At 41.3% G+C, this 13061-nt stretch overlaps 1 protein-coding gene across 5 annotated transcripts in view; it reads right to left on the bottom strand.

Annotated features, from left to right (window-relative positions):
• Window positions 1–13061, bottom strand: part of LOC143964536 (E3 ubiquitin-protein ligase RNF213-like) — a 955032-nt gene that overhangs the window by 16494 nt on the left and 925477 nt on the right. For all 5 annotated transcript variants that reach the window (XM_077474321.1, XM_077474324.1, XM_077474323.1 and 2 more), the window contains exons 64-65: window positions 11217–11294; window positions 5662–5859 (exon numbers count right to left, since the gene is read on the bottom strand). In XM_077474321.1, coding sequence (XP_077330447.1) covers window positions 5662–5859; window positions 11217–11294 — 276 coding nt within the window. The remainder of the gene's footprint in view (window positions 1–5661; window positions 5860–11216; window positions 11295–13061) is intronic.

Here is a 13061-nt window from a genome sequence, read left to right as displayed (position 1 = left end):
CCCATTTTTCATTGGTGCTCATTAAGGCACATTTTATCTGTGTTTCATCTTTGGGTATCATGCAGGTACGACACATACACCAGCATTTGTTTCCATATTCATATGCATTTCCATGTCTCATCATACTTTTGTTCAGTTATTCCATTGTATACCCGGGTATAGTTAGCTAGTGCTCTCATTTAAGGATCTGTCAAGTCTACAGATCCATACGAGCTGCGGTTTCATTTGTAATTGATTGTTGGAACACAATCTTTTTGCCTGTATACCATACGTCATATGATGCACATTCATTTCATTACACATGTACGACTACCCACTACAGTCTGTAGGTACATCAGCCCTAAGTGTTCGTTTTCAATTACCTGTCTTTGCACTGCAGGTTACTCGGGCTCACTCACTGCATATACTACGGTTGTCATTAGGTTCATATTCACATGCTGTTGGTCTTGTCATTACTGCACCTATGCCCATACATACTTAGGTAGGCACGGAAGGGTGTTGTTGTTTTTCATGTTCTGATTGTCTGTTGTCACTTTCTCTGGTTTTGCGTTTCCTTAGATTTGAGCTTGTCGCACGTTTTAAAAGGCGACTAGTTTGCATTCATCCCTCCAACCCACGTGGGGGTTCAGAGCATGATAGCACCCCGTCATTGAGGAGATGGGCTATACCTAAGCTCACAGGAGAGCTTCGTCACAGGGGTTTCCTTTCCTGGGTACAGCCTGGATGGCTCAAATCCGTCTCAGCCACTCCCTTCCACCAACATAGTACATGTTTCTGGGCATACTTCTTTAATTTAGATTCATGCAATGCTAAATGTGTTCTGCACGTCCATGTTATGGTGGCTAGACAGAATGGAGATCGAAGCCCGCTCGGCTAGAGCTGAGATATCAGCTGCATCCCCAGCTCCTGCTCTTCCTAGCACTCTGGCAGGTATGTCGGTATCCTTTAAGTCCACTTGTCTTGTCAAGCCTTCTGGTACGTTATGACTAAGCCAAGTATGTTTCCTTGTTAGGGGCTTGTTTAGAAGACCACTCATCCCTGGTCTTCAGACAGTTCCTGCTGGAGGTATTGTCAGTAGATCTTCACACGGGCCTTGTCACTATCCCGTCGGAATCTTCCAAATGTAGTAACTTCAGCAGACAGTCATGCTTCCATTGTCGATGAGTTACTGGAGGCAGGATTTTCCAAGGGGTTTGCATTTGGTCAATTTCTTTCACCATTGTTCTGAATGTGGAGGGGCTGCCCACTGGGGTGGTCAGTGGCAAGTTTTTCGTATATCATTTGATTACAATTTGTCTTCCTCATTCCCGCAGAAATTTTTTAATTGAAGTACTTTTCCACGGCTCTGGCGACCCAGCACTTTCTACAGTTAGGCGGGGGTATTTGGCTATCCAAAGCTGATATTACTTTGAAGCTATTTCCTATCAGTCTTGCCCTCAGGTATGGCATGGTAAATGGCATAAACATTATTTCACCACCCGGGTAACCTTCGAGTCAAAAGCAGTCCTTGCTTTTGGCATCTTTGCAAAGCACTCCATTGGATCTTGGGTAGCTGCAATTGGGTCAGGAGATAATTTTATCCAGTTAATTTCCTGTGGTTAGAAGTCCCTGGTCACTGCCCAGGGATCTGCAGTCTCACAGGGTCTTCACATTTTGGGCATCATTCTCAGTTCTAATCTCATGATTGCGAGGTTGTTTGGGATACTGGTCAGATAAGTCAGACCATTCATCTGTTGTCCGATCCCCAGTCTGTTCAAAAGGGAGCTTACAGTCTCTCTTGGGAATACGGGATCATGCCATGAGAATTATTCCTCATGATAGAGCCTTGTTCCAGGTTACTGGCTCTCCTTCCCCCTGCATCAGGACTCTAACTCGATTGTCAGGTTACAAGCAGAGGTACGACTCGACTTTATCATGTGGGACCAGTTCTTGTGTGTCTGGAATGGCATTTCCATGTTCATTCCACAAACCAATGAGCAGGTCTTTTGGAGTGACGCCGCTGGTCAGTTTAGGTGGATGGCCATGTTTTGGTAGGTTTGCAATTGTGCCATACTATTTCCATTTGGGTGATGGACTGACCAGTGTTCCGTGAGATGTTCAAAGCTTGGAATATTTTTTATAATCTTACTCTGCTTTAAACTTCTCCACAACTTTATCCCTGGCCTATCTGTTGTGTTCTTTGGCCTTCATAATGCTGTTTACTAAGGTTCTTTAACAAACCTCTGAGGGCTTCACAGAACAGCTGTATTTATACTGAGATTAAATTACACACAGGTGGGCTCTATTTACTAATTAGGTGACTTCTAAAGGCAATTGGTTCCACTAGATATTAGTTAGGGATATCGGAGTAAAGGGGGCTGAATACAAATGCACGCCACACTTTTCAAATATTTATTTGTAAAACAAATTTGAAAACTGTTATCATTTTCCTTCCACTTCAATTATGTGCCACTTTGTGTTGGTACATCACATAAAATCCCAATAACATACAGTTACGTTTTTGGTTGTAACATGACAAAATGTGGACTATTTTAAGGGATATGAATACTTTTTCAAGGCACTGTAACTACTATGTGTAACTATTTAGCTGCTTGTCCTACAGGACAAAGCAGTGATGTAGATGCCAAAGAATGGAACCAGAATGACACTCAATTGTGTAGAATGCTGAAGAGCCTGAGGAAGACTGCAGCAACTGAACGAAGGGAAGGTAAGAGACACGGGCTGCTAGAGAGAGTTAGGGATGATACCTGTTCTCTTGCATGGACCTGCTGTTATGATTTTTGGGTGACAAAGGCATAATTTTAAAGGGACAACATCTTTGTAATTGGGCTATTGCTGAACCCTGTTATGCCCCGTGCACACGATCGGAATTCTCGTCGGAAAAAGCTCTGATGGTTTTCCCAACAGAATTCCGACGGAATTCCACTCAAGCTGTCATGTCTACACACGGTCACACCAAATTCCGATTGTTTAGAAAGCGGTGACGTACAACACGTACGACGGGACTAGAAAAAGGAAGTTCAATAGCCAGTAGCCAATAGCTTCCATTTCGTAGTTGAATCTGAGCATGCGTGATTTTTGGAGTGTCGGAATTGCATACAAACGATTGGAGTTTCCGATAGAAAGTTTTCCCATTGGGAAAATTGCGAACATGCTGTACATTTTTGGCTGGCGGAAATTCGGACAGCTAAATTCCGATGGAGCATACACATGGTCGCATTTTCCGATGAAAAGCTCTCATCTGTCTTTTTCTGGCAGGAATTCCGATCATGTGTACGCGGCATTACTCTACAAAAGACAGAGGCAGAGCCAAAAGTCTCCTTGGGCAAGTGTCGCTGTCCAGAGATATAAGTTATCAAATTACAATACTGCAATATCAGTTGGACATGTGTATTTCGTTTCATTCCAAATCGAATTTCGGACGAATTTTCATTATTCGGACAGTCGGATGCATCCGCATTACTGAATTGCAATGCTAACGAATTCAAACGAAATTCGAATCAAATTCGAAAAATTACATTTTGCGACCCGACTTTGGGGCCATGTATCTCGGGGCCACTTATAGCTAGGAACAAATTTGGTATGCAAACACAGTAGAACAAGCACTACAACATATCCAAGTTATGGGGCCCCAAAGTCTTTCCGACATTCAAATTTCGTATAGAATGAATTTGAATTTGAATAGAAAAGATTAGAATGGAAATAGAGAGTAGACTAGAAAAACAATAGAACAGAATAGAATATAGATACTATCTATTTAATTTTTAATTTCTTTTGCAGATTACTATTTGTTTCCATAAGATCTTCTGCAGACTATTAGCATCTATTTAATTTTTTTGCAGATCTCCTGCAGACAATTAGCATCTATTTTTTTTGCAGATCTCCTGTAGACTATTAACAGCCATTTCACTTTTTTTTTTTTTTGCAGATCTCCTGCAGATTGTTAGAATCAATTTCATTTTTTTTTTGGATATTACTATTTATTTCCATCAGATTTCCTGCAGTATAATAACATATATTTCATTGTTTGAAGATCTCCTGCAGACTATTAGCATCTATATCTAAAGGAAATGGCTGTTCTAATGCAAAAAAATAAAATAAAAATGAAATAGATGCTAATAGTCTGCAGGAGATCTGCAAAAACGGAAATAGATGTTAACATACTGCAGGAGATCTGATGGAAATAAATAGTAATCTGGAAAAAAAAGAAAAATGAAATTGATTCTAAAAGTCTGCAGGAGATCTGCAAAAAAAGAAGTGAAATGGCTGTTAATAGTCTACATGAGATCTGCTAAAAAAGAAATATATGCTAATAGTCTGCAGGAGATCTGCAAAAAATGAAATAGATGCTAATAGTCTGCAGGAGATCTGGTGAAAAAAACAAAATAAATCCTAATAGTCTGCAGGAGATCTTCAAAAAATGAAATAGATGCTAATAGTCTGTAGGAGATCTTATTAAAACAAATGGTAATCTGCAAAAATATGTAAAATGAAATAGATCGTATCTATATTCTATTCTGTTCTATTGTTCTAGTCTATTCTCTATTTCTATTCTAATCTTTTCTATTCAATTTTGAATTCATTCTATACGAAATTCAAATGTTGGAAATATATATATATATATATATATATATATATATATATATATAAATATAAAACCATCTTCCAAAATTCGAATTTAGTATATAATGATTTTGATTTTAATAGAATATAAAAGAATAGACTAGAAAAACAATAGAAAAGAACAGAATAAAATATAATATATTCTATTCTGTTCTGTCACAAGTGCCACGTGACCTGACATGAGTGCCACGTGACCGGACATGAGTGCCACGTGACCGGCCACAAGTGCCACGTGACTTGACACGAGTGCCATGTGACCGGCAACCAGTGCCATGTGACCAAGTTGTGGATTGTCCACTTGCCACGTCACCTGCCACCAAGCGACCCCAGATATGGGCAATATGAAAGTACTTTTCTGCAGCAGAGAATGACATTTTGCGACCCGAATTTGGGGCCACATATTTCGGAGTCACAAATTTGTATATGTTGTAGTGCTAGTTCTACTGTGTTTGCATACCAAATTTGGGGTTTCTAGCACCAAGTGACCCCGAGATACGTGGCCCCAAAGTCGGGTCACAAAATGTCAAGCACTTTGGTGCAGCAGAGAATTACATTTTGCGACCCGAATTTGGGGCCACGTATCTCGGGGTCACTTATAGCTAGAAACAACAAATTTGGTATGCAAACACAATAGAACTAGCACTACAACATATCCAAATTTGGGGTTTCGAGCACCAAGTGACCCCGAGATACATGGCCCTAAAGTCGGGTCGCAAAATATTTTCGAATGCGGTTGAAATAATTTCGAATCATGTTGAAATTATTTCGAATTCGGTAGAACTATTTTCGAATTTGGTTGAAATATTTTCAAATGGACCGATTTTTCGAATTCGGCAGAAAACCAAACGAAATACAAAAACAAATTTAACTAATTTAACGAATATAACTAAACAAAATTAATTAATTAACGAATTAAAACGAAACAAAACTAAACAATTTTTTTCCTTTTGCGCATGTCTAATATCAGTTATGTAGAGACCTGGACCATATCCTATGTGCAAGGAGGACTAGAAAAGAGATGTTAGTAATGGAACCTACCTGAAGAACATGTTCACTGCTCTGTTCTCCCATTTGTAAGACATTTTCAACGTATTGGGTTAAGGAAACTTCTGGGTCTCCTCCTGACGTTGCCAGAAATCCCAATGAGATATCCACAATGGTTAAGGCCTCACAGACATCACTGAATGCATTCAGGTCTTTGCTTATGGCATTTATCGCAGAGTTTGATAAACAGTGCTAAGAAAATTCAAAGGATATTCTTTAGGCAGTTGGAAACATTTTAAATTCCTATGTCATAGTAAAGATAAAAATTGGTAATAAATTAGAGGAACTAAGTCCATCGATTTAACTGTTTCCCAAAACAGTTACAATCAAGGCATACCATGTATGATAACTGTCAAAATTGTTTTTGTTCTCAGCCAAACTGTCAAGCCATAAAATGGCTGGTGTCATAACTGATCACATGTGTAGCACCATGGCAACTGCAGATCAAACAGAGGCTAAGATGGTAGCTTCTTTGGCTGCAAATGACAGGAGGGTTTAGTTCCACTTTAACATGCAAACAAGGGTTTCAATGGCAAGCGGAACTAAACTGATTGATCTAAAGTGGGATTAAACCCTCCTATCATTTACAGCCAAGGTAACTGCCACTTGCAGGTCAGCAGATTTCTATTGACTTTAAATGAGTAGCATAGATTACATTTCAGAGGATGTATTTGTCCTGCATGGAGGTCTGTTTAAACTGAAGACAAGCAGGTTAAACAAAGCATTTTGCTTTACAAAACCATGTGACCAACTGTGCTACATTTGAATAGAAACTGTTGCATTTGTCAAAAAAGCCCCTCCACGTGAGCCCTGTCTCTCTGTCTTGGACTGTTTCATGCTGTAACTAAGAATGAGCCGAACACCCCCCTGTTCGGTTCGCACCAGAACCTGCGAACAGACCTAAACTTTGTGTGAACTTTAGAACCCTATTAAAGTCTATGGGACTCGAACGTTCAAAATCTAAAGTGCTAATTTTAAAGGCTAATATGCAAGTTACTGTCCTAAAAAAGTGTTTGGGGACCTGGGTCCTGCCTCAGGGGACATGGATCAATGCAAAAAAAAAAAGTTTAAAAAACTGCAGTTTTTTCAAGAGCAGTGATTTTAATAATGATTAAAGTGAAACAATAAAAGTGTAATATTCCTTTAAATTTTGTATCTGGGGGTGTCTATAGTATGCCTGTGAAGGGGCGCATGTTTCCTGTGCTTAGAACTGTCCCTGCACAAAGTGTAATTTCTGCAGAAAAAAAGTCCTTTAAAATCACTTGCGGCTATAATGAATTGTCGGCTCCTGTAATACAGAGAACACTCACTGAAAGTCATTGATTAAAAAAAAAAGCGTGGGGCTCCCCCAAATTCAATTACCAGGCCCTTCAGGTCTGGTATGGATATTAAGGGGAACCCCGCATCAATTTAAAAAAAAAAAATTACGTGGGGTTCCCCCTAAATATCCATGCCAAACCCTTTATCCGAGCAAGCAACCTGGCAGGCTGCAGGAAAAGAGGGGGGGGACGAGATAGCGCCCCCCCCCTCCTGAACCGTACCAGGCCACATGCCCTCAACATTAGGAGGATACTTTGGGGGTCTGTGACAAGGGGACCCCCAGATCCCGGCCCCCCCTGTTTGAAATGGTAAGGGGGTACAAAAGTACCCCTACCATTTCACAAAGAAAGTGTAAAAAATTGTTAAATAAGACAAACACACTTTTGAAAAATTCCTTTATTAAAAATAAAAAAAATAAAAAAAAGATTCCAGCGGTGGTAATCCACTCTTGCTATCCAGCGATGGATGATCATCTCTCGGGGGTCCAGCGCCAGGCGATTTCTCAGTCCAGCGCAGCGAATCCATCTATCCATCTTCTGTCTCCACTGAGGAGACACTGTGGGGATCCCGGCGGCTGACGTTTCTTATATGAGGAGGGCGGGGAGGGCCTGTCTTTTGGCAATTATCTCCTAAACCCTGTAGGGTCCGAGTCCTCCAGTGAAGTAGAGCCCATGCAGCTGGGTTTCACGCATCTCTCTGCCGAAGAGAGGGCCTTTAGTAGGAGGGAGAAATTGTGCCTGTACTGTGGCCAGGCAGGTCACTTATTGAAGTCGTGTCCTACCTGTCTGAAAAACGCCCGCACCTGAGGTGCTGTAGGGAACAGATCTTAGGTGGTGTTTTTGTGTCCCCAGCTATCATGAAGGATAAGCCTCAAGTTCCAGTTAACCTTTCCTGGTCTGAGTTTTTCATCAATATCCAGGCACTAATCAATTCTGGGGCTGAAGACTTGTTCATATATAGTGCCTTTGTGTCGAAGCACTCGATACCGATGCAGCCACATGCCTCCCTATTTGCCATTGAGGCTATTGATGGGAAACCTCTACAACCTGCCCATGTGACTCATGAAAGCGCTCTTATTAACCATGGCTATGGGGGCTCTTCACCATGAGATAATCCAATTCCAAGTAATTTCATCACCTCATTACCCAGTTGTCATTGGTTATCCTTGGTTACAGAGGCACAATCCCTCTTTTGATGGGTGTAGTGCGAAGGTTCTGTCATGGTCGCCACAGTGCACTAAAACATGTTTTCAGAAAGTGATTAAGGTCATGTACAGATCTTAACTCTCTTCATTGCCAGAAGAATACTGTGAACTCAGTGAAGTCTTTGACAAAGGTCAGGCCGGTATTTTGCTGCCACAACGGCCTTATGATTGCACAATTGACCTTCAACCTGGTACCATTCCTCCTCATCGCTGGGTTTAACCTTTGTCTGTCTCAGAGGATAGGGCTATGTGTATGTGTTCGTTGCAGATTCACTTTCCTGGGGGTTCATCCGCAAATCTTCTTCTTCTGCGGCTTTTTTGTATGGTAAGTTGAGACCTTGTATTGATTATAGGGGTCTCAATCGCATTACAGTCAAGAATGCTTATCCAATCCCATTGACTACGAAATTATTTGACTGCCTCAAGGGAGCAACGGTCTTCACTATGCCCGATTTGAGAGGGGCATACAATCTTGTGAGGATTAAGGAGGGCGTTGAAAGGAAAACTGTGTTTAATACTAAGCCTGGACACTACGAATACCTCTCTGCAACATTCCTGCATATTTCCAGGAATTTATTAACAATTACCTCTGAGCTACAGCAGTGTATGTATTTCGATGATATTCTCATATATTCGAAATCCCTAGAGAACCACTACACAGATGTCTCCCGTGTGCTACAGAGGTTGAGAGAGAACAGCCTGTATTGCAAGTTGGAGAAGTGCGAGTTCCATCATGAACAGGTAAAATTTTGGGGTTATGCCATTTCTATTGCTGAATTTTCGATGGACCCAGAGAAACTATCTGCAGTCTTGCAGTGCCTCGACCTGTAGGTCTACAACCTCTACAACTTTTTTGGCTTTGCCAATTATTATCAGAAATGTATTAGTTATTTCTCTTCTCTGGTCAAACCCCTGACTGATATGACCAGGAAGGACAGCAACCCACAGAATTGGTTAGATTCCATTATAGCCTTTGAATCCTACAAGACCTCTTTTGCTACTGCTCCTGTGCTGGAGCATTCTGATCCTATGTTACCCTTTATTATTACAGTTGATGCGTCGGAGATTGGAGTAGGCGCTCTCCTGTCACGTCCTACCTCTGAGAGCTCTACACATCCCTGTGGCTACTTTTCTAATAAATTGTCTCCTGCAGAATGCAATTACAAGACTGGGGACAAAGAATTATTAGCCATCATCTTAAAGTAGTTGTAACCCTAAATGTTTTGTTTCTTAAAATGTATCCTGTTCCTTTAAAGCATGAATAACAGCACAGTGCTTGTGCTGTGTCATTTGGCCCTTTGTATCATATAAAATATCTGCCCTCCCCTCTGCAAACTGACCACAGTTTATCGTGGCTGCTGAGCCCTGACACCATGATCAGTTTACGTGCCTCCGTCATCCGCTGTCTCACCTCTGAGCTCTTCTCCCCCCTCCTCCCTGCCTTTCAGCTCCGATCCTGTCCGTGGCCCTCCCCTCCTTCTGCTATAATTTCTGAGTCTTCTTGCTACAATCTCCTCTGTTATATTAAATGATGTGCCCCAGTGTATGTGTTTTTTTTTAAAACATCATTTATTATAACAGAGGAGATTGTAGCAAGAAGACTCAGTGGCTTAACAACCACTTTAAAAAACGGAGATGGCCATTTTTGTAGGTTTCCCATTGACCATTAACTCGCTACCTTCAGGAGTTGATCCACATAACTAAATCGATATTCTACTCTCTTCTTCCTCTTTCTCCCTCCTTTTCTTCTACTCCTCCTCATAGACCCTCCTTTCTCCCATTGTGCCCCTCTATTCCATACACTTTTCTCCTCATCGGTTAATAATTTTCTGGAAAATGACAAGTATCTCTACACAGATACCTCACTGAGTTTTATATCTCCAAAGCAGATAGGATCAGCAGGACACCAGCAATTGGGGTAGCTTTAGGTGTACACTGTGCAGATGGCACAATATACCGACTGTAATTGCTACAGCTGCCTGTGGATAGGATCAACAGAACACCAGCAATTGGGGTAGCTTTAGGCGCACACTGTGCAGATGTCACAATACACTGAATGTAATTGCTACAGCTGCCTGCAGATAGGATCAGCAGAACACCAGCAATTGGGGTAGCTTTAGGTTTACACTGTGCAGATGGCACAATACACCGACTGTATTTGGAACAGCTTCAAATGAAATGAAATCACACTGTCTCTCTGTCTATCTCTCTCCGCCACCGCAACACACTACACAAGGCCGCCGCGAAGGCGGCCTTATATAGTATGGCGCGTGTAGTAAACCCCCTGAGCCATAATTGCCCAAAGCCATCCTGGCTTTGGCCAATTACGCCTCTCAGCTTTTTCCGCGCTGTGATTGGACAAACCATGCGCGTCATAGTGCATGCTTGGCCAATCATCAGCCAGCAATGCACTGCGATGCCGCAGTGAATTATAGGCCGTGACACGCCACTTGAATTTGGCACGAATGGCCCATAATGTTCGAAATTCGCAGTACGGATGAACAGCCGATGTTCGAGTCGAACATAGGTTCGACTTGAACACAAAGCTTATCCCTACACTTGACATTATTGGTTAATTACCTCATAATAGGATCCCTATGACCTACAGAGGTCCAAAACGTATCCAGGTTCAGATTTACTATTGAAGTTGAGGTGCTTTACGGGACCAGTCCCCTTGTGGACCTGAGACACCTAAGACTTTCCGCTAGGAAAACTAATATAGGTTGGATATAATATAGGTGCTTCCTCCCTAACCCGGACACAGTATGATCCCATTGGGGGTGTCCGGAGCAAGGCGAGGCACCCATGTCCTCCTAATTTGGACTGCATATTAAGCACGTGATAGTTACCAATGGAAAGTGAAGTTGGCTCTTATCTAAGCCTTCTATTCCTGGCTGTTTTACCCATATGTCAATACGATGATCAAGGTTTGACAATGTGACCTCAATGTTGATATCTCTGTTATGTTGATTTACTGAAAACCAATAAAACTTTAAATGATAAAGAAGCACTCAAAATAGCATACCTGTGGAAGTTTTTTCTTCACGTCTGTAAAAAGGTTTTCATAGTTTCTGTCACGGGAAAGAGTAAGAGTTGGCAATCCCTAGAATGTAAAGACATGGTCAGTTTAGCTGTAATTTGGATTACAAATATACTAGCAAACTAGTGTAATTACTTCTAATATTAAGAGTTGTACTACTTTGAAACTAGATATACCAAATTATTGTTTGCTATTAAGCTCTTTAGGTTGTTTCAAATGTATTCTGACAACAGTTGACCTCTGTGCAGTGTTCAAGATTACAGCTACTGTATTAATATATAAGTATATAAGTGTTGTTAAATCCACATCTTTAGAAATGATCAATAAATGGTGTATTACATGCTGTTAATACTCACTCAGTCACTATGGGACAAATTTTCGGCAAAAAACCTGGTTGATCCTGCTGTTCTCTATCTCCCCCTTCTGTCTATGTACCCATGGCAGCTAGGGATTTTACAGAGCAGTTTTGGCAACTAGTACACATGTTCAGTTTTCAGTGAGTTTCTACCCTGAGCATTTCCTCCATGTCACATCTAAACAGCCCATGTGAATATAGAGTCACACATGTGGGCGTATACACAATGGTAAATTACAGCCCTTCCTCCTCCTCCATGCCCACTAACCAGCGAAACTCAACGGAGGCATGATATTACATCTTGATTGATGGAGGCTTCACCTCCCTATTATTCTAAGGCACAGGCTGGAGGGATGTGACAGATTTTAGTTATGGGTATCAGAGTAAAGGGGACTGAATACAAATGCACACCCCACTTTTTAGATATTTATTTGGAAAAAAAATGTAAAACCATTTATCATTTTCCTTCCATTTCACAATTTTGTGCCATTTTGTGTTGGTTTATCTCATAAAATCCCAATAAAATACATTTACGTTTTTGGTTGTCCTATGACAAAATGTGGAAAATTTCAAGGGGTATGAATACTTTTCCAAGGCACTGTTAATACTAAATGTAATCATATGGTCAATCGATCTGCCTAAGCACATGGTTAGTTTACAACTACTCCTTTTTTTTAATTGCTGTTTATTATTAGATACATAGTGTACAGCAGCACAACATAGGAGCTTCCAGTCTTTCAAACATAATGGTAGTATTTGTATACACCATTTCTAATGTAAGATATATTGCATTAACATTTGTAAGTAGAATTAATCTTACCAATATTTATAAAATGTCACAGATACCAGAATTGTCTTGTAATAGTGGGCAACATGAAGTGCATTATATACGTACGATCATTTTTTACAAACTGAACTGCTGAGCCCCTAAACCCCAAGGAGCTAATGCATGCCCCCAACAGTTATTAACAACTTAACAACCAGCCTATAGCCGAATGATGGCTACAGGGCGGTTGGATAACTCTGGGAGGACGGATCACAGTAAACAGCTGCTGATCGCGGTCACTTACCACGTGATCGCTCCGTCAAATGACAAAGTGATCACTTGTAAACAAACCGGCGTCATGCCATGACGCCGGTTCCTCCCTCTGTGTACTGATCTGTACAGTTAAGGGGAGAGATCGGATTGCAGCAACGCTGTGGGCTGGATCTGTAGTGCCCACAGCGCTGCTCTGTGACAATTGCAGTCACATTAATGGATCCATCCATTCTCAGCCATCCCTCCATACTCTGCTATACTCTGCCATACCCTGCCAATACTCTGCAATACTCAGCCATACTCTGCCACACCTTGTCAATACTCTGCAATACTCAGCCATAGTCTGCCATACCCCGCCATACCCTGCCAATACTCTGCAATACTCTGCCATATCCTGCCAATACTCTGCAATACCCAGCCATACTCTGCAATACCC

This window comes from Lithobates pipiens, unplaced genomic scaffold, assembly GCF_037356315.1.
Source record: "Lithobates pipiens isolate NorthernLeopardFrog02 unplaced genomic scaffold, aLitPip1_a1.2 Scaffold_8, whole genome shotgun sequence".
In the NCBI taxonomy this organism is placed as follows: Eukaryota; Metazoa; Chordata; class Amphibia; order Anura; family Ranidae; genus Lithobates; species Lithobates pipiens.
The sequence above is the reverse complement of the archived record's forward strand: the minus strand, read 5'-3'. Positions and strand labels throughout refer to the sequence as shown.